Consider the following 21,466-nt stretch of genomic DNA (forward strand, 5'->3'; position numbering starts at 1 on the left):
GGGCCAGGTCGGTTCGTGTCGGCTCATTAACGGCATGTCGTTCAGAAAAGTATAAAAACCCTGACGAAACCCTGATTATCTGAACGGCGACGAACGAAAAGCAGTAATCGGACACCGCCACCCCCTGCCCCAACAGCGCGTTAACCAACACGCGCTTCTCCGAGCTCAAGCCTCCTCTCTCCGAGTCGGTTCTCCAAGTCCTAACCGCCGCCGGCTTCGACTTCTGCACTCCGGTTCAAGCCGCCACAATCCCCTTGCTATGTAGCTTCAAGGACGTCGCCGTCGACGCCGCCACCGGCTCCGGCAAAACCCTAGCCTTCGTCGTCCCCCTCGTCGAGATCCTCCGCCGCGCTTCCACCGATCCCAAGCCTAACCAGGTCCGTTTCCAACTCAAACCTCCACTCTCTTTTCTCTAAACCTATTGAAATTGCAGAGAAGATTAACTCTGATTTGTGTAGGTGATGGGAATGATCATATCTCCGACGAGAGAGTTCTCGTCGGAGATTTACGACGCGGCGAAGCCGTTCGTTTCGACGTTGCCGAATTTCAAGTGCGTGCATTTGGTTGGAGGAGGCCAAGTGAAAGCTGAGATGAAGCTGATTCAGGAGCAAGGAGCCAATTTGCTGATTGGAACACCCGGTGGACTCTACGACATTATGGAACGTCTGGATAGCTTGGATTTCCGGAGCTTTGAGGTGTGTATTTGTAGCTGAAATTATGCGTAAATTTTGTTTGGATCGAGCGGCATTGTGTTTTAGTGTGGTTGAATTGATAGGGTGAGGTTTGTGGTGTTGCAGATATTGATTTTAGATGAGGCGGATAGGCTGTTGGATATGGGGTTCCAGAAGCAGCTGACTGATATTATATCTCGCGTGCCAAAGCTGAGAAGAACTGGTCTTTTTTCATCTACTCAGACTGAGGCAGTTGAGGAGCTGGCCAGGGCGGGCTTGAGGAATCCGGTGAGGGTTGAAGTGCACGCGGAGTCTAAATCCTATAATGATTCAGCGTTGTCTCAGCAATCAGCTTCGTCCATAACACCTTCGGGATTTGCCATTGAGGCAAGAATAATGTGTTTTTAATGTCTCATCTTCTTATTAGTTTATTTGTTTTGGATTTGACGTCCTTGCTCTGTTTCAGTATATGAAATGCGAGGCAGACAAGAAGCCGTCGCAGCTTGTGGATATCCTTGTTAAGAATAAGTCTTACAAGACCATAGTGTAAGTGACACGAAATTAGTATGTGTTGATGTCTTGTGGAGGGATAAACTTGTTTAAAGGTGAAACTGTTTTACTTCGACAGTAAGATATTTTATTCTTTCTCTTTCTCCAGGTACTTCATGACTTGTGCTAGTGTTGACTACTGGGGAGCTGTTCTTCCATGCCTTGCTCCCTTGAAGGATATCAATCTGATTGCTCTCCATGGGCAGATGAATGAGGTAGAAGCATGGCTGGCTAACAGACTTCGACAACTTCTAAATCAGTATTTCATGAACTCATCATTCTTTGTTCTATTACTGTCTAGATCACAAGGGACAAAGCTCTAGCCTCATTTACATCTCTCTCAAGTGGTGTCCTTCTATGCACTGATGTTGCTGCCCATGGACTTGACGTTCCGGGTGTTGACTGTATAGTGCAGGTAGCTTGTTAACAAATTGCACCTAGATGATCATCTCTATTTTTCTGATTCAAATAGAATACTTATCTATTTTTTGGTTTGCAGTATGATGCTCCTCAAAATCCTGATGTTTTCGTACATAGAGTTGGCAGAACAGCACGTATGGGTAGACAAGGCCGTGCAATTGTTTTCCTGTTACCAAAGGTTTAGTTAGAGCACTCTATACAGCTCTAATATCACTCTTTTGACAGTTGGTTGTTGTTTACTATTAATGAGGTGCTTATTGGATTTGGACTATTGTAGGAGGAAGCTTATGTGGAATTCCTGCTTTTAGAAAGAGTTCCTCTTCAAGAAAGGATATGTCCGGATGATGTCTCAGATGTTGTTCCTCAGGTAAGCGTCAGTTATGTAACCTTTACGTTCTTTTACACTGGAAATTTTAATTTACATAATTTATTTCTCGTTTGCACCTGTTAGTAAGGCTTCATTGTGCTCATTAAATGTTCATTTACAATATTGGGACATTGGGTGAATGTGCTAGCATTTATTGTGATTATCATATATTATTGATCAAGCTGTTGTCTTACAATGATACTAGCCTTCTAACTGTGCCACAAAGTCATCAAAAATGAAGGAGCGATTAATTTTTATTTATCAGTTATATATATTTTATCTGTTTGTTAAGTACAGTTAATCTTGTAATCTCACTTCCAATCCAGTACCCACGTTTTTGTCTCCCCAATTATCTTTTCATTTTATTTATTTTGTTTTTTTATTTTGCGATTTACCATAGTAACCCTAGTTCATAATTATCTGAATCAACTTGATAGGGGTAATATTGGCAAAACACAATTTGGTAATTTAGAGACTGCTCGCTTTATAGTAGAGATGAGCTTACTTTTGTGACGGTCTCCCCTGTTTTGATGTTTCTGGTCCAACTCATCTGTATTGTTTTAGTTGAGTGCTTGAACTGACATTGTCATGAAACTTTGCTTCAGATGCGATCTGCTGCAAAAAAAGACCGTGATATCATGGAAAAGGGCAAGCGGGCTTTTGTTTCTTACATCTGTGCTTATAAAAAACACCGCTGCTCCTACATTTTCAGGTGACTATATGCACATTGTGTTATACTTCAGGCTGCCGGAACAAAAAGTAATACATTTTGGAACAAATGTTTTTCCATTTCTGATTTGAGGTTATAATGCAGGTGGAAAGAACTTGAAATTGGGAAGTTGGGCATGGGGTTTGGCCTGCTACAGTTCCCTGCAATGCCTGAGGTAATGCACAACACACTTTCCTGAGGTAATGCAATGAGATTGATGCACAGTTGAGAGAGACCCTGAAAAATATGGCGGTTGAAAATGGCACTATGGTTTTCCTCTATTACCCTGACTGATCAATTGGTGAGCTTGCATAATAATTCTGATTCATTATTACTCTTTGCAGTTTCCAATTCGTTTGTGATGTGTGATGTTCACTTCTAAGTGTTTGTGTTTGATCTTCAATTCTGAGTGCATGTGGTTGTTTGGTTCTGACGGTCTGTTTGATCTTAGGGTGAGCTTCGATATTCATTAGTTTCCTGTTGGATTGTAATTTGTTGTTGTGTAAATCCTGATGTTCAATTGGGAGTGTTTAATGTTCAATTCTGTGTGTTTGTTTGTTGTTCAATCCTGATAATCTCGGTTGCGTGATTATGCCTTCTTTTTGATGATGTTGGTTGTGGACTATCATGTTGCTAATATTACTTTTGTGTTCCTAGCAGAAACTGTTGAAATCCATGTGCCGGCAGTTGGTAAATCAGAGTTCCTGTCTCGGCAGCTGGAAGTCTTTGAAACTAGTGTCTATAAGTTGTCTGTCACAAGTAGTTGTCTGTTATTGCTCTAACTAAATGATGTTTTTTGTTAGATTCTCAGAGTTTGTTAAGTGCGCTGAACCAAGCCTTGATTTGATGCCAAGGTATGGATATGTTTTCCTGGTCTTGGATTCTGGAATGGGATTTTGTTATGGCTTTCAACTTTTGCAGTGATTTTCTGTTATGTTTTCTTGATCCAATTGCATGTTGTTAATGTCTTCTCACCCATCATCTTGATATCCACTAGTCGCTTTTGTCATTAATGTCTGTTTCTCTTGTTTCCGCATCTGATTTCTTACACTTGCTTTGTTTCTGAAACAAAACATCTCATGTGGAAAATTGAAGCTCTGGTATGCTTCCTTAGCCTTCGCCAAATTTTTTTACCAAAAGATTTGTTGTACTTGGGGTCGTTTTCAAATCTCCAAGGTTCACGTCTCTAAAGCCCCTTCTAACCTTTGGTATCTGCTTGAAAATAAAATAAAAATAGAGGTACAAGAGCTGTTTTTCATTATGCAGACTTATTGTTTTCAGCTATTATGTGATTAATTCTATGTCAATATGGTGCAAGAGTCCGAGTAATCCTCATAGGTTTCAATACTTCATCGAAAGAGAAAACTGTTCTCTCGGTTTGATTTGGTACACCTAAAGAAGCAAAAGGAGGTCTTCAAACTCTTGTTTTACCCTGGTCCAATATTTGGCCCCGAAAGTTTTATTTTCGTCGAACATGGATGCCCCAAGGCGAAAGAACTCGTACCAAAAGAACAATAGGAGAACCAAGCCTTGCCTAGTAGTTGTAAGTTGTAACACTTAAACGTTGAATGAGATGTTTAGTTATTTGGATCTGATTCTGAACAACGTGTCGTGATTAGTCTAAAAGCACTATCATTACTTAAGCGATTAAACTTTCACATGTTCATAATGTTTTGGTTGTGTTTTTTTAAAGAAGTCATGAGTTACTAGCACTACATTAAATCAGTATAATTGGCTAGTATGCGTACATCGGGATGAGTTCTGAGGATCACTAAGTTGATAACTAGTTGAAGACTTTTTTGTTTCATCTCATTTTCGATCATATATTCACATCTCGACCATCTAATTTATAGATATATATGAGTAGATCATCTCTACAAAATTTTATCTAAAGTAAAATAGAGATGTGAATCATGAGTTAAACATTGTGCATATATATAGGAATAAACCTGTTAATCAAAGAGAAAAAATAGTCGTAGACCAGATGGCGGATGTACCGTTGCAAAAGCCGGTAAAATACTCGATCACATGGAAACCAATTTGCAACCAACGTAAGCTTTGTCAAGTCAAAATAGGAATTGATCATTTAAATTCATAATTAGTAAATCACATTTACGAATGTCTTGACGATTTTTAATATGATTAAAAATTTGCATAAATAATTTACTAAAAATATGGATAGAAGATAAAAAAATAGGATAAACCGAAAAATACTCGACTAATCTTCGTTATAAAGGTCATCGTTATTATATGGATCTCTTCTGAATCCCCTTCCTAATTCCCACGTCACTCCATTTCTCATTGTTTTTGCTTATTGGGGTCTGAGCTCCCTCATTCAATTTTCAAACCCAAAAACAAAAAGAGACGAAACCCAAATACCAAAAGTGGGATTTTTCCCTCCTCCCTCAAAATTTCACGCGCCCTCTCCTATTCCGGTAAGTCACTCACCTCCCCCAATGCCCTTATATTCCGATCAGTCCAGCGACGTCGTATTAGTCCTCGTAGCAAAACCCTATTTACTTGCTGCCCAATAAAGACGTGAGCTTTTGATTCGGGTCTTGTTCATTGTGAATTTCGGATTGAAATGTATGCCTTTGATTGCTTAAAGTTTTAATCTTTGAATTGGGTTCGAGTTTCGGCGTTGAAAATCATAGAAAGATTAGAGCTTTATCAAATTTTCAGGGTTGAAGCATTGTAGGTGATTATTTGAGTAGAGTTGCCAGTGTTTTTTGTGTTCTTGTTTTTTGTCATTTGGGTTTGCTCCTAAAGTGTTAATCTTTGAGTTTGGATTCGAGTTTCGCCATTGATGATCATAGAGAGTTTGCAACTTTAGGCAAATTTTGGAGGGTTGATAAGGTTTTGAAGCATTGCTATTGGATTGTTTGAGTAAAGTTGCAAACTTTGTATTGGATAAGTTCGATGTGTTCGTGTTGGTTTGCTCCTAAATTTGGATGCTGCATATGTTATGTTTATGTTTTGAGGTTTTGTTTGTGTTGGTGTAGAAAATGGAAGAAAATCATGATGTGGTGGAAGATGTGGATAGCGGTTCTGGTGGTAGTGATTTGGATTCTTTTATAGATGATTTTGATTCGGAAGTTGATGAAGTATCGATATCAGGACAAGATGACGGATTGCATCTCAAGGCATGTTATGATTCTTGATAGATTTTTTTGGTTGTCTCAGTCAAGTTGGGGATTGTTCTTTGCTTTCTTTACGGTTACGTAATGCTGTTTCGTCATTCTTGTGCAGGAACCTTTATCTGATAAAGAAATTGGGGAGCTGATTGCTGAATTTTTGGAGGTTGAGAGTAAGGTATTAATTTTTTTTCTGTTTATAATTAATGTCGACATTGATTACCAATTACCATGTATCTATACAAACAGATAAGAAAATTATTTATATATCAATGTTTTTAATTTAGTTTTATGCCCAATGTAGGCTGCAGAGGCTCAGGAAGCGCTTGAAAAGGAGTCTCTTGCCAAAGTGGAGACTGAAGTTAGAGAGGAGCTGGCACAAACTCTTCAAGGGAATGATGTTAGTGTTGCTCTATTCAAACTTCCTCAGTGTTGAGTACATTATCGTTATCTTACTTAACTGGTTGTACTTTTCTGCAGTTGGAAACAGCTGTTGCAGATGAAATGGCTACTTTAATAGAAGACTGGAAAACAGAGCTCGATGAGCTTGAGACTGAGAGTGCTCATTTGTTGGTCTGCTTCTTTCTTCAATTCTGAGTAAATCTTTGTTTCTTAATACATTTCAGAGCTGTCATGTACCTTTGATGTGATTAAATTTTACTTAAAGTACAAATCACTGAGAAGGAATTATTACCAATTCTCATTACATTATAATCAAAGCTAGATATCAGTTTTTGGCCAGTCTTCCCTCACTATTTCTAATGTTTGTTAAAACTTTCTAAGGTTAAAACTTGTTAGACAGTGTGTGGAGCATAAGTGCTAGTCAAAGTTTTGTTTATCCAACTTTGTGGGATATTAACTAACCATGATTAATGAACGCTGCGGAAATGTCAAGTTATGGATACATACTTTTTCTGTAATTTCATAAACTCTTTGCCTGAACTGGATTGGCTTGTTTGCGAACATAAAACATCTGAAACTTGAATATGTGTTTCACAGATTTGAGTTTCTTATTATAATAGACAAGCACTAGAGGTCATCTATTTAAGTAGGTAGTGCTATTTTTTGATATTGTAGAATTTTAATGTTCGGTTGATGTGCTTTATTTCCCATGTCGTGTTTGACGACTTCAATATGCTTCCATATTTTTTTATTTTTTTATTTTTTTTACTGTGAAGAAACAGGGTCTTTATTTATTTATATTTGTGTTTCCACTCACATTATTCTACATGTCTCTCTGACTAGGAACAACTTGATGGGGCAGGCATTGAGCTACCAAGCCTTTATAAGTGGATTGAAAGTCAGGCTCCTAATGGTTGCTGCACTGAAGCTTGGAAAACACGAATACACTGGGTAGGAAGTCAGGTGAGTGGAGAATTCACTGAGTCAAGAGCTGATGCTGAGAAGTATCTCCAAACTCACAGACCTGTAAGAAGGTATACTTATCACTGATGCCCGATTAGCATTATTGATTCTGCAATTTATGAACATGAAGTTGATGGTTATGAATCTGTATTCCTGGACTCAGGAAACATGGGAAGTTATTGGAGGATGGTGCTAGTGGGTTTCTGCAGAAAAAACTAGCTGAAGACGGGAGCAAGGATGTTGTGACAACGGAGGTTGATTGGTGTTCTGTCAACAAATTCTTTTCTGACGGTGCAACTAAGGATAGCACCTCATTTGGCAGCAAGCACTGGGCTTCTGTTTACTTGGCTAGCACACCTCACCAAGCTGCTGAGATGGGACTTGAATTCCCTGGAGTCAATGAGGTGACTAATATTTCTCTCTACCTGATTTATAAAAATTCATGTTTACTATCCTTTTGTCACAAGATGTGTAAGCTTGACATTAAGGTAAAATCTTCACCTAGGTTTAATCAATCTGTACACTGTTGTTTTTATTTATTTTTACCGTGATGTTCATTCCCTATTCTCTGTGTACTCGTGATGATGATGTTTTAGGTGGCGATGCACTATTTCATTAGTTTTTATTTTAAACCTGTGGTTTTGGAACCTGGGTGTTGAAACATGCATATATTTTAACTAGTTCGTCAATCATATTGCATAACTATGCCAGTTATTGACTATAAAAGTAATATTCTTAAGAGTTTGTCAGATTGGTACGTAATACTCTTGCTTAGAGTTTTATCTGGTTTGTGGCACCCTAGCTTTTTGTTCTGACAAAACATATAGTAAGAGGAGCAACCATCTGTATTAATGCTTCCTCTTTCCTTTTTTCTAGGCAGGTTAAATTACAATGAATTCTATTCAAATGGGATAGTATCTTCTGTTTAGTTCTAAAGATGTACACAGAAGGGCCTACATTACTAGAAAAAAGGAATACTTTTTTCCTGGTGATGTAACCTACAGGGATAAGGATGTTAAGAAAGGCCTATAGTGATGCTTGCCAAGTGTCTAACTCACTGAAGTTTATGTGCTCTACATTTGGCTGGCACATATCAAACATAACACTCATTCTAAGTCATACTAAGAATCGTAGATTTGGTCTGGTTGTGTGGACACATTTCAATTGTAGCGATTGTGGAATAACACATCGAGGTTGCATAAACGGAGCCACTGACTGCTGAAAATTAGAAAACAAAAAGAAATTCAAAGATCCACCGTTGGAGGCTTAAATGAGAGTAAGAAGAGGTCGTCTAATGAACTATATGATGGTGTTGATGTGGGAGTGATTCAAACCAGTCCTGTCTGAAGGTCACTTCTAAGAGGATCCTTTCTTTTATGGTTTTAATTGTCATGAGTTTGATGCTTTTGTCACATAATACTAGCTCCTCCAGAAGGTACCCGCTGCTATAGATGATCAATTTTGACTCAGTTAATTCTTTCAATAAGTTTTTGAGATTACTTTTGCAGGTGGAGGAGATTGATGACATAGATGGCAATTCTAGTGATCCATTTGTTGCAGCTGCAGTTGCAAATGAAAGAGAACTGAATCTCTCTGAAGAACAAAAAGGAAATTATAGGAAGGTAACTAACTCTACTTCATAATTCATGTTGTAATGTTAATAATATCCTTGCTTACTCTAGTCTGCCTTTTAACAAAAAGAAAGAGAACATATTTCTTTTCGATATATACATATAAATGTGCATGTATACCACCCTTCCTCTGAGGGATAACTTGGGTCCACCCTGCACTTGTTGAATTTTATACCGAATACTAGTACACTATACATTTTTCTTCATCATACCACAAAAATTCTAGTTATACCTGTGGAATTATACCTGGAGTTTACTATGTAATTTTCCTTTAAAGGTTAAGGAAGAAGATGATGCGAACATTGATAGGAAGCTTCAAGTTCATTTGAAACGGAGGAGACATCAAAAGAGATCTAAACAGGTATACTTCACCTGTGTAAAACTCATTGCTTCGGGTATTTTGACTTGCAGTTTACATCTCTCTCTCTCTCTCTCTCTCTCTCTCTCTCTCTCTCTCTTTCCTTTTTAAGAGTCCATCTTTTTTATCAAGGTCTTCTATAACACTGTACTTTGTACAAGCGAACACATGTAGTTTTATATTTTAATATGTAGCCAGAAAATACTTGCCCCGGTGATTGAGTCATGGACATTTCCTGCTTTTTGGCATACACTTGATATGCAGTAATGCTAATTATTATCTTGTGGTTGAATCAGGATGTCAGTAGGAAAATTGATGAAGATGGCGTTAATATTTGTAACAAAGATAATGAGGTTGAAGACCAAACTTTGAAGTCTGCCATGCTTGAAGGTTTGGAAATTTCTAATGGTATTGACAATCAAAGGATCATGAGTAATGGTGCTCCGCTGTCTCCTGATTCCACTGAAGCCAGAGGGTCCAAACGGCCGAATGAGAGCGACGAACTGAACATTGATAATAAGAGGAGTCGAACTATAATTTTAGACAGTGATGATGAAGCTGCAATGGAAGATACTTTCGACTGCAATATGATTAACTCTGAGGATCCTTCCTATGTCAAAGAGAATATATGCATTTCTGGAGATGATGGTCTCACATCACATAGTCTGAATAAGAAACTCCAATGCACAGCTTGTAATAAACTTTCTGCTGATATAAGTTCACATCCACTTATGAGAGTGATTATATGTGCAAATTGCAAGCGCTTATTGGAAGAAAAGATGCATTTGAAGGTATTGCCATCAGTAACATATTTGCTTGCTTTGAACTATATTTGAACAGTTAGTGTAATTTTATGTGTTAATCCTGGTGACAGAATGCATGAAACCTAATAACCGATTCTCTTCTTTTTGACTAAGACTGCATATCTTATATTAGCTCTCTTTCTCTCTCTGTATACATATACACATATGTTCATGTACATGTATATGCATGCATATATATTCATACGTAATATTATATATATATATATATATTATTTGTATGCCTGCATGGTGTGTGAAAAGAGCTCAATGGTGAAATAACTTATTGCCCATTACCAGCTCGTGTCTTGTTCATTCAATCAGCAATGTGAAACTACTAATACATGATAGATTATGGCTTCAGACTTTGTGACTGTACTCACTAGAGAAGGGTTGGATACAAGTTACGGCTTTCTATTACTTTTGTTTTTATATTTCAACTAAAAAAACGCAAAAAGGAAGTTTGCCCTTATATTTTTAATTGATTTATCTACTTTTGAAAAGTAAAAATGCTAGACCTTTATTGACTTACAAAGGTGTGCAGGATCCTGATTGCTCCGTGTGTTATTGTGGGTGGTGTGGGCAAAGCAATGATTTATTGAGTTGTAAATCTTGCACAATGCTATTCTGTACAAATTGTATAAAGAGGAATATCGGAGAGGAATGCTTATCCAAGGCCCAGACCAATGGCTGGCAGTGTTGTTCCTGTTGCCCGAGTCTCATACAGACATTGACGGTACAACTTCAGGAAGCAATGGGATATGAAGATTTGATAGTATCTAGCTCCGATAGTGATTCAGATGATTCAGAAGCAGGCATGGATGTTGCTAACAGGTATAACTACTGATGTCTAATTCAATCAATATGCTCCTCTTTAAATGTCTTTCTAGAATTCTTCTCTCTCTCTCATAGTGATAGGATTCCAACATTTTGCCTGGTCCCTGCTTTAAAGATGCTTTGAGAACACGTATAATATATAATGTGCTACCAAGGCATGTAGCTATTGAGTTGACAACGTGTAGTTTATGTTTGATGTGTGCTTTCTGTCTTATGCATGGTAACTTTTGCTTTATAGTGGTTCTAACATTAGTAATATCAGTTCTAAGAGGATGAGAAAGAAGAAGATACGAAGGATTATTGATGATGCCGAATTGGGAGAAGAAACCAAAAAAAAAGTTGCGATTGAAAAGGTACTTCTTGTACTTGTCGATTTTGTCATTTCAGATTTTCAGGCATAGAGCTAATTTTGAATGACTGTCTTCTCAGGAACGTCGAGAGCGTTTGCAGTCCTTTGAAGTGCAACTTTCTGTTAAATCTAAGATGAAGGTCTGTTCTAGCTATAATTGGAATATATCTGAAGGTGCTAGTGCTGAAGTTGTGGGTGATGCATCAGCTGGTTATATTGTGAATGTTATGAGAGAGAAAGGTGAAGAACCTGTGAGAATTCCTCCAAGCCTTTCATCAAAATTGAAGGCTCATCAGGTTATTTTCCTCAATCTTTGAATTACATAATGGGTTTTCCTCTATGAATTATCTTGATTTTATGCTAAGAATGAGATCATTCATTCTTATTTCCACTAGTGTTGCAACACTAAGTTTGACCTTAAATTCTACCTTTTGGAAATTTCTGCTACTTAAAAGCTTCCTCATCCACACACTAAGTGGAGAAAAGAGAAATTTCATGTCTGGAAATTTCAACAGCTCCATGCCTTGCTCTATTTATTTCAATTTATATGCTACTACGTGTGTAGACTTGTTATTATTGCCTATACATATCTCTAACTTAATTTAAGCATCTTGATTGAGTTTTCTGTTAGTGCTTTAAAAGTATCAAGTTTCAATTGAGTTTTTTGTGTTTTATCTCTGCCTTGTTACACTCTGTAACATTAAAGATTTGATTTGTTTCACAGATTATGGGCGTAAGGTTTATGTGGGAGAACATCGTACAGTCTGTCAGAGAAGTGAAGTCTGGGGATGAAGGGCTTGGTTGTATTCTTGCTCACATGATGGGCCTTGGTAAAACGCTTCAGGTATTACGCTCCATCTTATACCAAAAAATGTTATTGTTAGTTTCAGGTGCTACCATTTAGGTTGTAGTGCATGTGTTAATGAGTAATGACCCCAGCCTAGTGGCGTAGCTATTTTGGAAAATTGTGAGTATATACATCATATACTTTTGCATGTTTTAGCCTTTCAGTGCTTGATGCATAACTTGTAAAGTTGCTTTTTCAGGTTATTACTTTTCTGTATACTGCAATGAGAAGTATTGATTTGGGGTTAAAAACTGCACTTATTGTCACTCCTGTTAATGTGCTTCATAATTGGCGGCAAGAGTTCTTGAAGTGGAAACCATCAGAAGTAAAGCCTCTTCGGGTCTTCATGCTAGAAGATGTTTCAAGGTTTAATTGAACATTTTATATTTTTATAGTTTTCTTTTTATAGAAACAAAGGAATTGTTTATAAAAGATTGAAGTTACTATTTGCTTAGCTGTTGACAAGTGACGCGGAAATGGGGTAAAACAAAATATTCTGAAACTTAACAAGGAACTTCTCTCTAACCAGTGGGCATCCTTGCTATGTTTTCCAGGGAGAAGAGATTAGAGTTGCTTGTAAAGTGGAGAACTAAGGGTGGTGTTTTCTTGATTGGCTACACTGCTTTCAGAAATTTATCTTTTAAAAAGCATGTAAAGGATCAGCAGATGGCTGAAGAAATTTGTCATGCCTTACATGTAGGTTGATGTTCACCTTTAAGATTGTATTTAATATCTTTCTTAACTCTTACCTCCCTTTTCTCTTCAACTTGGTAGTCCTAAAGTAAATTTTTGGTATTTAATCATCTAGCATATATGTTGTTCAAATATATAAGTTGTTTCTTTTTGTTACATGTCCAACTTTCAGGATGGACCTGATATACTAGTTTGTGACGAGGCCCATATTATTAAGAATACCAACGCTGAAGTAACCCAGGCCCTGAAAAAAGTTAGATGCCAAAGAAGGATAGCATTAACTGGGTCACCTCTTCAGAACAATCTCATGGAATATTATTGTGTGCGTTCACCTGACAGCTGTTTATTTGACCAATTCTATAAAATCACATACTGTCTTGATTCCTTAACTTTTGATTGATTACAGATGGTTGATTTTGTAAGGGAAGGTTTTCTTGGAAGTAGCCACGAGTTTAGAAACCGGCAAGATTTCTTCACTTATATATCTCATCTTTTCTTGTTTATCCTTCATGTTTCCTTGTCTGACGCTTCTTAATTGTGCATAACCATATGTGCAGCTTCCAGAATCCTATAGAGAATGGTCAACATACTAATTCAACTGTGAGAGATGTGAAAATCATGAAAGAGAGATCGTATGTTCTGTCTGAAACGTTGAAAGGATTTGTTCAAAGAATGGGCCTGAGCGTGGTGAAGAAGGACTTACCACCTAAAACTGTTTTTGTGATAACTGTGAGGCTTTCTCCCATACAGAAGAAATTATACAAGAGATTCCTTGATGTGCATGGATTCACTGCTGACAGGATTTATAATGAAAAGATGAAAAGAGGTTTTTTCGCTGGCTACCAGGCCTTAGCTCAGGTATATTCCTTCTGTTAAGTTCCCAATGTTTCATTATCTACAGATAATGAAAAGCACACACTGATGCTCAATTGCACACATTCATGTATGGGGAGGCATCCACCGTATACATTTGAAAAAGTTCAATCACCGCCCTTTGAAGTAGGGTTTGAAACTAAAACAAAATTGTGTCAGCTGTGTCGTTAACCTTTACAAATAAGAGTCGAACAATTTCTCTTCAAACTGTATAATTTGGCATTATTAATTAAAAGGATCAGTCATGATCTACGACTTGTGAAGAAGATGATTTGGAATTTGGTAGGTGACATGGTGGATTCTAGAACTACTTATCAATCAGAACCTTGTGTAACTTTGGGTGGAATCAGACAAAACTGTTATGGTTTGTATTAAAATAAGACTTAAATTATCTTGTATTTTACTTTCACAAGAATGGCTTGTCGCGTTATTAGGTAGTGTTGGAATTCTTCTTAGTTGTCACTTAATGGGCATGCTCCAAAATCTACTAGAATTTGCCGGGCAACAGTGTATGCAATTTGTATGCAAGTTCTTTATGTGACAGAAGGCCTGTATATGTGATATCTATTAGACTAGCTCATCATGCTTCTTTCTTGTAAATTGTTATGTATTGATAAATGCTTTTGGTCTGTAGTAGATATGGAACCATCCTGGGATATTGCAATTGAGAAAAGATGACAGAGTCTATATGAGGCATGAAGATGGTGTGGAGAATTTAAATGCTAATGACAGCTCTAGTGATGAAAACACTGACTATATAGGAGGTATGATTTTTCCGTTTTGTGTTATAGTTTTTGCAAGAGTACCATGTATGTTCATGGTATTTTTTTTATAGTAATGGAGATATCATATCAAGTAGCAATGAGACTGCATGAGTGCATGACATGGCTTTTTGTAGTGTTCTATATTGTTCTGAATGGGCACAGACACACACACATATATGTCTATATTCCTGACAGTGTCTTATAGTGGCGGTATATTTTTTTTGACAGAGAAGCAGGGGAATATCAATGCAACTTTGCCAGGAAAAAAAGATGATGGTTACTTTCAGAAGGTATAGGTTTGGACGAACTATACTGATACTCAGATGTAGTCTTTTGCACTTTAATACTCTTTCATTTCCATCCATTCAACTTTACTTATGTAAATAAAATTACGAGGAAGAATGCTTTATTGAACAAATGGGGGTGAATTCAGCTATGTATACAGATTAAGAAGAAAAATATAGTCAGGGATCATTAGCCAAAGATCTACTGCATAATTAGTTTTCTCAAAATATACTTTAATTATCCAGATCCTCATCAACTAGCTATGGAAACTAGCTATATACATAAAATTTTATTAGCTTGAGTTAATCCACTCTACAAGCCTAGGAGCAATTTTGGTCCTGCATTAGCTAGTTTCTGTAAAAACCAATTGTAACGGTTACGTACTTTTTCTCAAACGGAAGCCTGTTAAAGACATTATGGTATGCTGTGTCCTTCCAATTGGGTGCTCAAATCCATTAACTGTTGATTGAGAAGACTCATAAGAGTTGCAAGAACCCTTGTTCTTGTTGGGTTTTTTTTTTTCTTGTTTGTTGTGTCTAATGATTTATTGCCTTTTCAGGATTGGTGGAATGATCTCATCCATGAAAATAATTATAAGGAGGTTGATTACAGTGGCAAAATGGTATTGCTGCTTGACATTCTAGCCATGTGTTCTGATGTGGGTGATAAGGCATTGGTATTTAGTCAGAGCATACCAACTCTTGATTTGATAGAACTTTACCTTGCAAGATTACCTCGGCATGGGAAGAGATGCAAGTTTTGGAAGAAAGGAAAAGATTGGTTTAGGTTGGTATATATCACTCTCTTGCATTTTCATTTTCCGAAGGAGGACAATACTCATTACCTATCTATTTTTTTCACCCCAATCGATACAAATCTAAATAGAAGAGCAGATTATATGTGTATTTTACTTGTTTCTTTTGTTATTTTCAGGCTAGATGGAAGAACAGAGAGCTCGGAAAGGCAAAGATTGGTTGAGCGCTTTAATGATCCTTTAAACAAGAGGGTGAAATGCACTCTAATATCTACCAAAGCTGGATCCTTGGGGATAAATCTTTATGCAGCTAACCGTGTAATCATAGTTGATGGGTCTTGGAATCCGACGTATGATCTTCAGGCTATCTATCGTGCTTGGAGGTGCGATATTTCATTCTTTTTTGGTCATTTCCTCTGTTTTATGTTTTCAATAAATATCTTCATATTGCATGAATGGTCTCTGCAACATGTAAAGAACAGAAAGGGTCTAGTAAATATCTTCTAATAAATATCCTCATATTAATTAGAGGGTATGGGTCTGTAGTAGCCTAGCAGGAAAGAAAAATAAAGGCATTGAGGTTTTGATTTAATGTGTACTTGGTGGCTCAAGGTCACTATTCACTTGTAGTACATAAAGAACTAGAGTTAAAATGCAGGCTTCCAAATGGGGTTGTGTACCTTTGGTGGAGATAGATTTGGGAGTTCATGGCTATATAGTAACATTGAGAGGAACTACATGCAATTGGCAGGCTATGGTTTTCCATTCCACAGAGCTGGAAATCTTTCCCATATAATCTGCCATATTTTAGATGATACACTTGTTCGTTTATTTCAGGTATGGCCAAACAAAGCCCGTGTTTGCTTACAGATTGATGGCACATAGAACTATGGAAGAAAAAATTTATAAGCGTCAGGTAATGGGAGAACATGATTGATTGTATTATATATATTATGGTTTTTGGCTGAATGAAACTCTAATGATGCAAAAATGACATATAGGTAACAAAGGAGGGCCTGGCTGCAAGGGTAGTCGACAGACAACAGGTACATAGGACAATATCCAAAGAAGAGATGTTACATCTTTTTGAGTTTGGTGACGATGAAAACCATGAAGGGCCTGAGCACGATAACAGAGCTAATCAAAGTATTGCTGGTTCACATGATAATTTGCCTAAGCACGAAACACATCTTTCTTACGGAAATTGCGCTGACAAATTGATGGAAAAGTTACTTGGCAAGCATTATCCGAGGTATGTTCCTATGTTTTTATTTTAATCAGCATCTATTGATAGACATCATTTACGCTTTTCATAACCGGACACTATTGCTTCCTCCCTTTGTTTCAGTTGGATTGCCAATTTTCACTTACATGAGACGCTATTGCAAGAGAATGAAGAGGAAAAGCTATCAAAAGAGGAGCAAGCCATGGCTTTGGAAGCATACCGGAGATCATTTGAATGGGAGGAAGTGCAGCAGGTTCCTCTCAATGAAGCTGTAGTTGACCAAAAGCCAGCTTCGCCAATAGTGAACACACCTGCAACAGAGGTGAGCAGCTCTGCAGAATCTAAGGCAAGGGGTACTTTTGTGCAGCGGAAATGCACAAAAATTTCGCATTTACTGACCCTTAGAAGTCAAGGTACAAAATCTGGTTGCACCACTGTGTGTGGGGAATGTGCTCGTGAGATAAGCTGGGAGGGTTTGAATCAAGAAGGCAAGAATGCAAAATAAACTACAGTCCTCACCCTATGTCTAATGTGAATTTTCCGATTCTATATTGCTGCTGCTGCTGTGAGTATTATTTTTGGTCAGACAGCTGGTATGAGTCCATGGTCTTTTTTGAACATTACCGTAAACCATTCTGTTTGTATAAATCACTTTTGAGAATGAATGAGCAATGTAAATCTGTATATACATTTCCCTCGAGTGAATTTCAGGTGGTTTGCACTTTTCACACAAACAAGAAACCATCTTTGGCAATTTGCTTAGCTTTAACTCCTTCCTCCCACAATAGAAGTCCTTAAGTACGTGCTTACTGAAGTAATTAGTTACTTAATTTTGATTGCGTATTCTTTATTCCTCAAAAAAGGGAAAGAGAGTAGAAGCAAGGTTGTGGGAGGTTAGGAGTTGAGAAGTGGTAGCGTCTTGGGTAGGGGACTTCTGAGCCTTCTTGATCTCCCTGATATTTCCGAGCAAGAAGGTAGGAGGCGGTCCGACGATGCCTTGCTTCCTCAGGATTGATCTAAGCTTCTCCGGCTTCATCACCAAGGCATTGTACAGACGAGCAAACACACCCAGAAAAGCAAGCAACACAAAAGAGATGAACATCTTTCAAGCTCCATGACTATGCTATATAAGGGTAGAAGCATGATCATCATTGCTCCACCTTCTTGGACAATCCTTCATTCTAAAATGAAGTACTCAATCTTCTCTACAACTTTGGTGAAGAAACTTTCCCGAATAGATGTCGTCTTGATATCACAATACTGCTTCAAAGATTGCTTCTCGTAAGGTCTGCCGAAATTCCTGTTTCTGAGTCCAACTTTGGGGATTCATAACTTGAGCTTCCCATCATCCTTTTGAATAATTCTTGAATTAGAATGAAGTGAAAAACTTGTACTACAACTTTGAATCGTTCCCCGGCCAAAAGGAACACTGAAATGTCCTCGAATTCTTAATTGAAAATGCAATCCATTAAGCTCCGAAAACTGCATTCTCTAGGTGCCTACTTTGGATTCGATTTCTCGCTTCATCAATGATGCTCCTGGACAAATCTTTAGCTGGCAATGAAGCATGAAACTTTTTCTTTAAGGAATCATATCTCTTCTTGAGAGAGTCCAATCGAAACCATGGGGAATATACCCTCCAACATGAGAGAAAAGTCAGAAAACATGTCGTTTTTAGACTTCAAATTATTGCCTACTTTTCTTCGACTTGTCTTGTGGCTTCCTGACCATAAGGATGATCATTCTCCATAAAGTTGCACTAGTGTTGAAGGCACCACCAAAAACTCGATTCCATAAGTTCGAAAATTCGTTTATGGGTTGCTGGAAGTGAAAATCAATGAATTTTAGGTGGGGAAATTAGTTTTTTTTATTTTAATTTTAGGAAAGAAGCAATTTTAGCTTAAAATCATGATATTTTTGGTGTGTAACCACAATCACCTACCACATCACAACATTAAGAATATCAAAAGAGTTTGATATCTTGGATAAAGATCAAGATATTTTAGGCTTGAATTCTTGTTTTCACCAGTTTGATATCTGATAGGCTGATACAGTTGCTATACTAGTTACATATCTGTGTACAATCACTAAAAGAACCATTGGATAAAGATCAACAGGAGTGTGGTAAAGGAAACCCAGACAAGCCTTTCCTATCCCTACTGTAACAAGGAAATAAGAGCAGACTCTTTGCTTGTAAAAGTTAAAATACAGTATCAGTTTCTTTTATACTTCACAATCCAGACTTTTCAAATACAAAGCATTTGACAAATTGTAGAAACGAGCTCAAGTTCCTACCAAATTGCATTGGCATTGGCATCTACAGCAAGACATCACCTGTTATGTGGAAACTTGACATAGATTTGAGACCTTGCATTTCACCTTTCGTCTCCCAACCAATTATCCTTCTCCTTGGGGCCAGTAGGCCCTTCCTCACCGTAGAGTTCGGTTGGAAACAATTCGAATAGATTCTCCACAGAGAATCTAACAAAGAATGGAAGACGATCAATTATCTTATCTAGTTCTGATCGCGAATCATACACAACAGTTGGACCCCAATCTCTCATATATTGCAACCAACACGGTTCTTCAATAACACCATCACCAAGGTACTCGGCTGCAACAATCTCGTACTTGCTGCTCGAATCAATGAACATCTTGCTTCGAGCAACTTCATTCTTTAATCCTATTCCAAGCTTTGAAGACCCCTGAATATAGGTTCCCGAATGAGGGTAGCTACTATGACCATGTTTTGAAGAATATACAACTGACTTATTCCCTTCAATGAACTCCAAGTCAAAAGCATCCACCCATCTACCACCACTGTGTTCTGAGAAGTACACTTGCCAAAGTTCTCCAGTGAAGTTGCTCACTCGGAGAGTGTAGTGCTCCCAATCACCAACATGTTCTCCTATCTTGTTCATTGCAAAACTTAGTACACCAACTTTAATGGTGGCCGGTCCATTAAAGGGACAGAATATCCACATGGCCACATCGGTGAAAGTTCCTCCTAATGCTGGTTTTACATGAACATATAGCTTCGCACTCTCCATGTCACCACCTTTGATGTGATGTCTTGCATCATGATCATTTGGCAAATCTATCCAATAATCATGCAAATTTTCCCCTCCACTAGGCAAATTAGAGCCTCTATGATCAATTGGTTCACCTTTTTCACAGGAATCACCGCACAAAACTGCCCCATTTTTGAAAAACCATTGTACTGATGATGGTAAATAAGCCTCATCAGGATGGAAGAATACAGTAGGCCCATAGTGCTCAATGAGTGTATGAACCTGCTGTAGATTTGGCATTGCGTGTAGGGATGAACTAATATTCTTCAAGCACGCAACTTCTAGTTCTTCGTCAGAATCCAAGTAGGTATTAGTGCAAAAGAATGTGCCAACTGAAACACTCCTACATAACATACCTCGTTCGCAAGGTCTTGTACTCCAAACCTGAAATTGGTTCTCTGAAGACCTCGAATCCACTGCAAGTATCTGATCACATGCTTCACAAGTCTCTGTCAGATCTTCTCGTACACATCGAACAACATCAAGGCTTGGCTCCTCACTATCGTCAGTGACCACAAAACCCATGGCCTTATAACCCACAGGTGGGTTTGGCATCCAAATATAACCACACTCACCATTAGTCGAATCTGCATTCCACACCAAAGAGTAGTTAAGGGGCTTTGTTAAGGCTGGTAGCTTTTGTACCAAGTCTTGCACCAAACCATCTCCCATATCCTTCCTGGTAGCAACCATGTCACGAGCAGCAAGTAGAAAACCTCTTAACGGCTGGTCATTGGGTTGACAGTAGTGACCGAGGCAAAAGAAGTCATCTGGAATCCCAGCAGGTCTATAAAATGTGACAGCTTTGGATTTTCCACGCAACCGGTTGCAGCTCCAAACACTCTCAAACTCGGTGACTTGAAAAACTTCAATTTCTCCGAGGCATATTCTTCCAGATGCAAAACTTTGGCCTACAGAAACGAGAATACACGGTGATTAGACCCCAAATTGTTTGGCATTTTCCTGAAAATCTACTAGATTCGCTTTATATATCCATATACTTGTAACATTTTCCTGAAAATCTACTAGGTTCTATAGCTTTATATATCTATATGCAAGAGAGCATTGAGTTCACAAAAACATCATATTAAACCATTGAGCTCCTACTAGGCAGTTAGGAGACAAAGGCAACTTTTTCATAAGAGATCAGAGCAAAAAGATAAGGCTTCTCACATGGATTGAGAACTAAAAGAACAATTCACTCTTTCATGAATTCCAAGAATATTAAACTTCCGAGGCATTCAGAATCTCCGAGTTCACAAATATTGACCAAGTTCATGAATTCGTTGACCAAGTTCATAAGTTCACCAATTGATTAATCTCTCACTAACCCAATATAAAATCATAATAATTGTTTAAAAATCAAGAAGAAAAGTCATCTGGGAAACCATCTGGAAATTGATCAACATCTAAAGCTAAACCAATAAACCTCACAGAAGATTAATGAAAAACTAAACAAATTGATCAAAACTCAAGACACCAAAATAGAAACCTTCATTCTCTCTGAATTGAACCACCACCTTTAAAAAGAAAGAAACTTTGATTACATACCTTGAGGCCATTTTGGAAGAGGTGAAGGCAAAGAGTATGGCTTTGGCTCATCAGACTGATCATATAGCTCCTCATATTCACTGCTCCAGTACCAACACTCACACCCAAACATCTTTTAAGCTTCAAGAACAACCCTCAAACCTCAAACTCTCACAAATTCAGAAACCCACAAAAAGTAGTTCCCAAGATTATGAGAGAGAGAGAGAGAGAGAG

General features: G+C 37.8%; 3 protein-coding genes across 3 annotated transcripts in view; 2 read left to right on the top strand and 1 right to left on the bottom strand.

Annotated features, from left to right (window-relative positions):
* Nucleotides 1-3,676, top strand: part of LOC101296582 (DEAD-box ATP-dependent RNA helicase 18-like) — a 4,701-nt gene extending 1,025 nt beyond the window's left edge. The window contains exons 2-12 of the mRNA XM_004302057.1: nucleotides 137-377; nucleotides 459-695; nucleotides 798-1,058; nucleotides 1,138-1,217; nucleotides 1,330-1,435; nucleotides 1,522-1,635; nucleotides 1,720-1,818; nucleotides 1,918-2,007; nucleotides 2,613-2,719; nucleotides 2,822-2,891; nucleotides 3,520-3,676. Of these exons, the coding sequence (XP_004302105.1) occupies nucleotides 137-377; nucleotides 459-695; nucleotides 798-1,058; nucleotides 1,138-1,217; nucleotides 1,330-1,435; nucleotides 1,522-1,635; nucleotides 1,720-1,818; nucleotides 1,918-2,007; nucleotides 2,613-2,719; nucleotides 2,822-2,891; nucleotides 3,520-3,537 (1,423 nt within the window). The 3' untranslated portion in view covers nucleotides 3,538-3,676. The remainder of the gene's footprint in view (nucleotides 1-136; nucleotides 378-458; nucleotides 696-797; nucleotides 1,059-1,137; nucleotides 1,218-1,329; nucleotides 1,436-1,521; nucleotides 1,636-1,719; nucleotides 1,819-1,917; nucleotides 2,008-2,612; nucleotides 2,720-2,821; nucleotides 2,892-3,519) is intronic.
* Nucleotides 3,677-5,045: 1,369 nt separating this feature from the next.
* On the top strand, nucleotides 5,046-17,362 carry LOC101296301. Its single transcript, XM_004302056.1, has 26 exons — nucleotides 5,046-5,151; nucleotides 5,719-5,859; nucleotides 5,966-6,028; nucleotides 6,155-6,250; nucleotides 6,331-6,423; nucleotides 7,096-7,286; nucleotides 7,379-7,619; nucleotides 8,724-8,837; nucleotides 9,124-9,207; nucleotides 9,501-9,995; nucleotides 10,549-10,838; nucleotides 11,104-11,194; nucleotides 11,271-11,486; nucleotides 11,915-12,034; nucleotides 12,225-12,403; nucleotides 12,592-12,733; nucleotides 12,903-13,052; nucleotides 13,137-13,192; nucleotides 13,288-13,588; nucleotides 14,241-14,367; nucleotides 14,596-14,657; nucleotides 15,212-15,438; nucleotides 15,586-15,789; nucleotides 16,244-16,322; nucleotides 16,408-16,658; nucleotides 16,755-17,362. The coding sequence occupies exons 2-26, from the start codon at nucleotides 5,722-5,724 to the stop codon at nucleotides 17,134-17,136; spliced, it is 4,392 nt and encodes a 1,463-aa protein (XP_004302104.1). The 5' UTR covers nucleotides 5,046-5,151; nucleotides 5,719-5,721; the 3' UTR covers nucleotides 17,137-17,362.
* A 1,318-nt stretch (nucleotides 17,363-18,680) lies between these two features.
* Nucleotides 18,681-21,365, bottom strand: LOC101296875. The gene is made up of 2 exons (XM_004302058.1): nucleotides 21,254-21,365; nucleotides 18,681-20,613 (listed from the first exon to the last, which is right to left on the bottom strand). The coding sequence occupies exons 1-2, from the start codon at nucleotides 21,363-21,365 to the stop codon at nucleotides 19,007-19,009; spliced, it is 1,719 nt and encodes a 572-aa protein (XP_004302106.1). The 3' UTR covers nucleotides 18,681-19,006.
* Between the last annotated feature and the right edge of the window lie 101 nt (nucleotides 21,366-21,466).

The sequence above is a fragment of the Fragaria vesca genome, linkage group LG6 (genome assembly GCF_000184155.1).
Source record: "Fragaria vesca subsp. vesca linkage group LG6, FraVesHawaii_1.0, whole genome shotgun sequence".
Lineage (NCBI taxonomy): Eukaryota > Viridiplantae > Streptophyta > Magnoliopsida > Rosales > Rosaceae > Fragaria > Fragaria vesca.

Bases quoted from the DNA above. Each gene is read 5' to 3' on its own strand.
- LOC101296301 (XM_004302056.1), top strand. From the start codon at position 5,722: ATGGAAGAAAATCATGATGTGGTGGAAGATGTGGATAGCGGTTCTGGT. The intron at 13,193-13,287 runs GCAAGATTTCTT...CCATATGTGCAG, and splicing joins AGCCACGAGTTTAGAAACCG to CTTCCAGAATCCTATAGAGA. The intron at 14,368-14,595 runs GTATGATTTTTC...TTTTTTTGACAG, and splicing joins AAACACTGACTATATAGGAG to AGAAGCAGGGGAATATCAAT.
- LOC101296875 (XM_004302058.1), bottom strand. From the start codon at position 21,365: ATGTTTGGGTGTGAGTGTTGGTACTGGAGCAGTGAATATGAGGAGCTA. The intron at 20,614-21,253 runs GTATGTAATCAA...TCGTTTCTGTAG, and splicing joins TCTTCCAAAATGGCCTCAAG to GCCAAAGTTTTGCATCTGGA.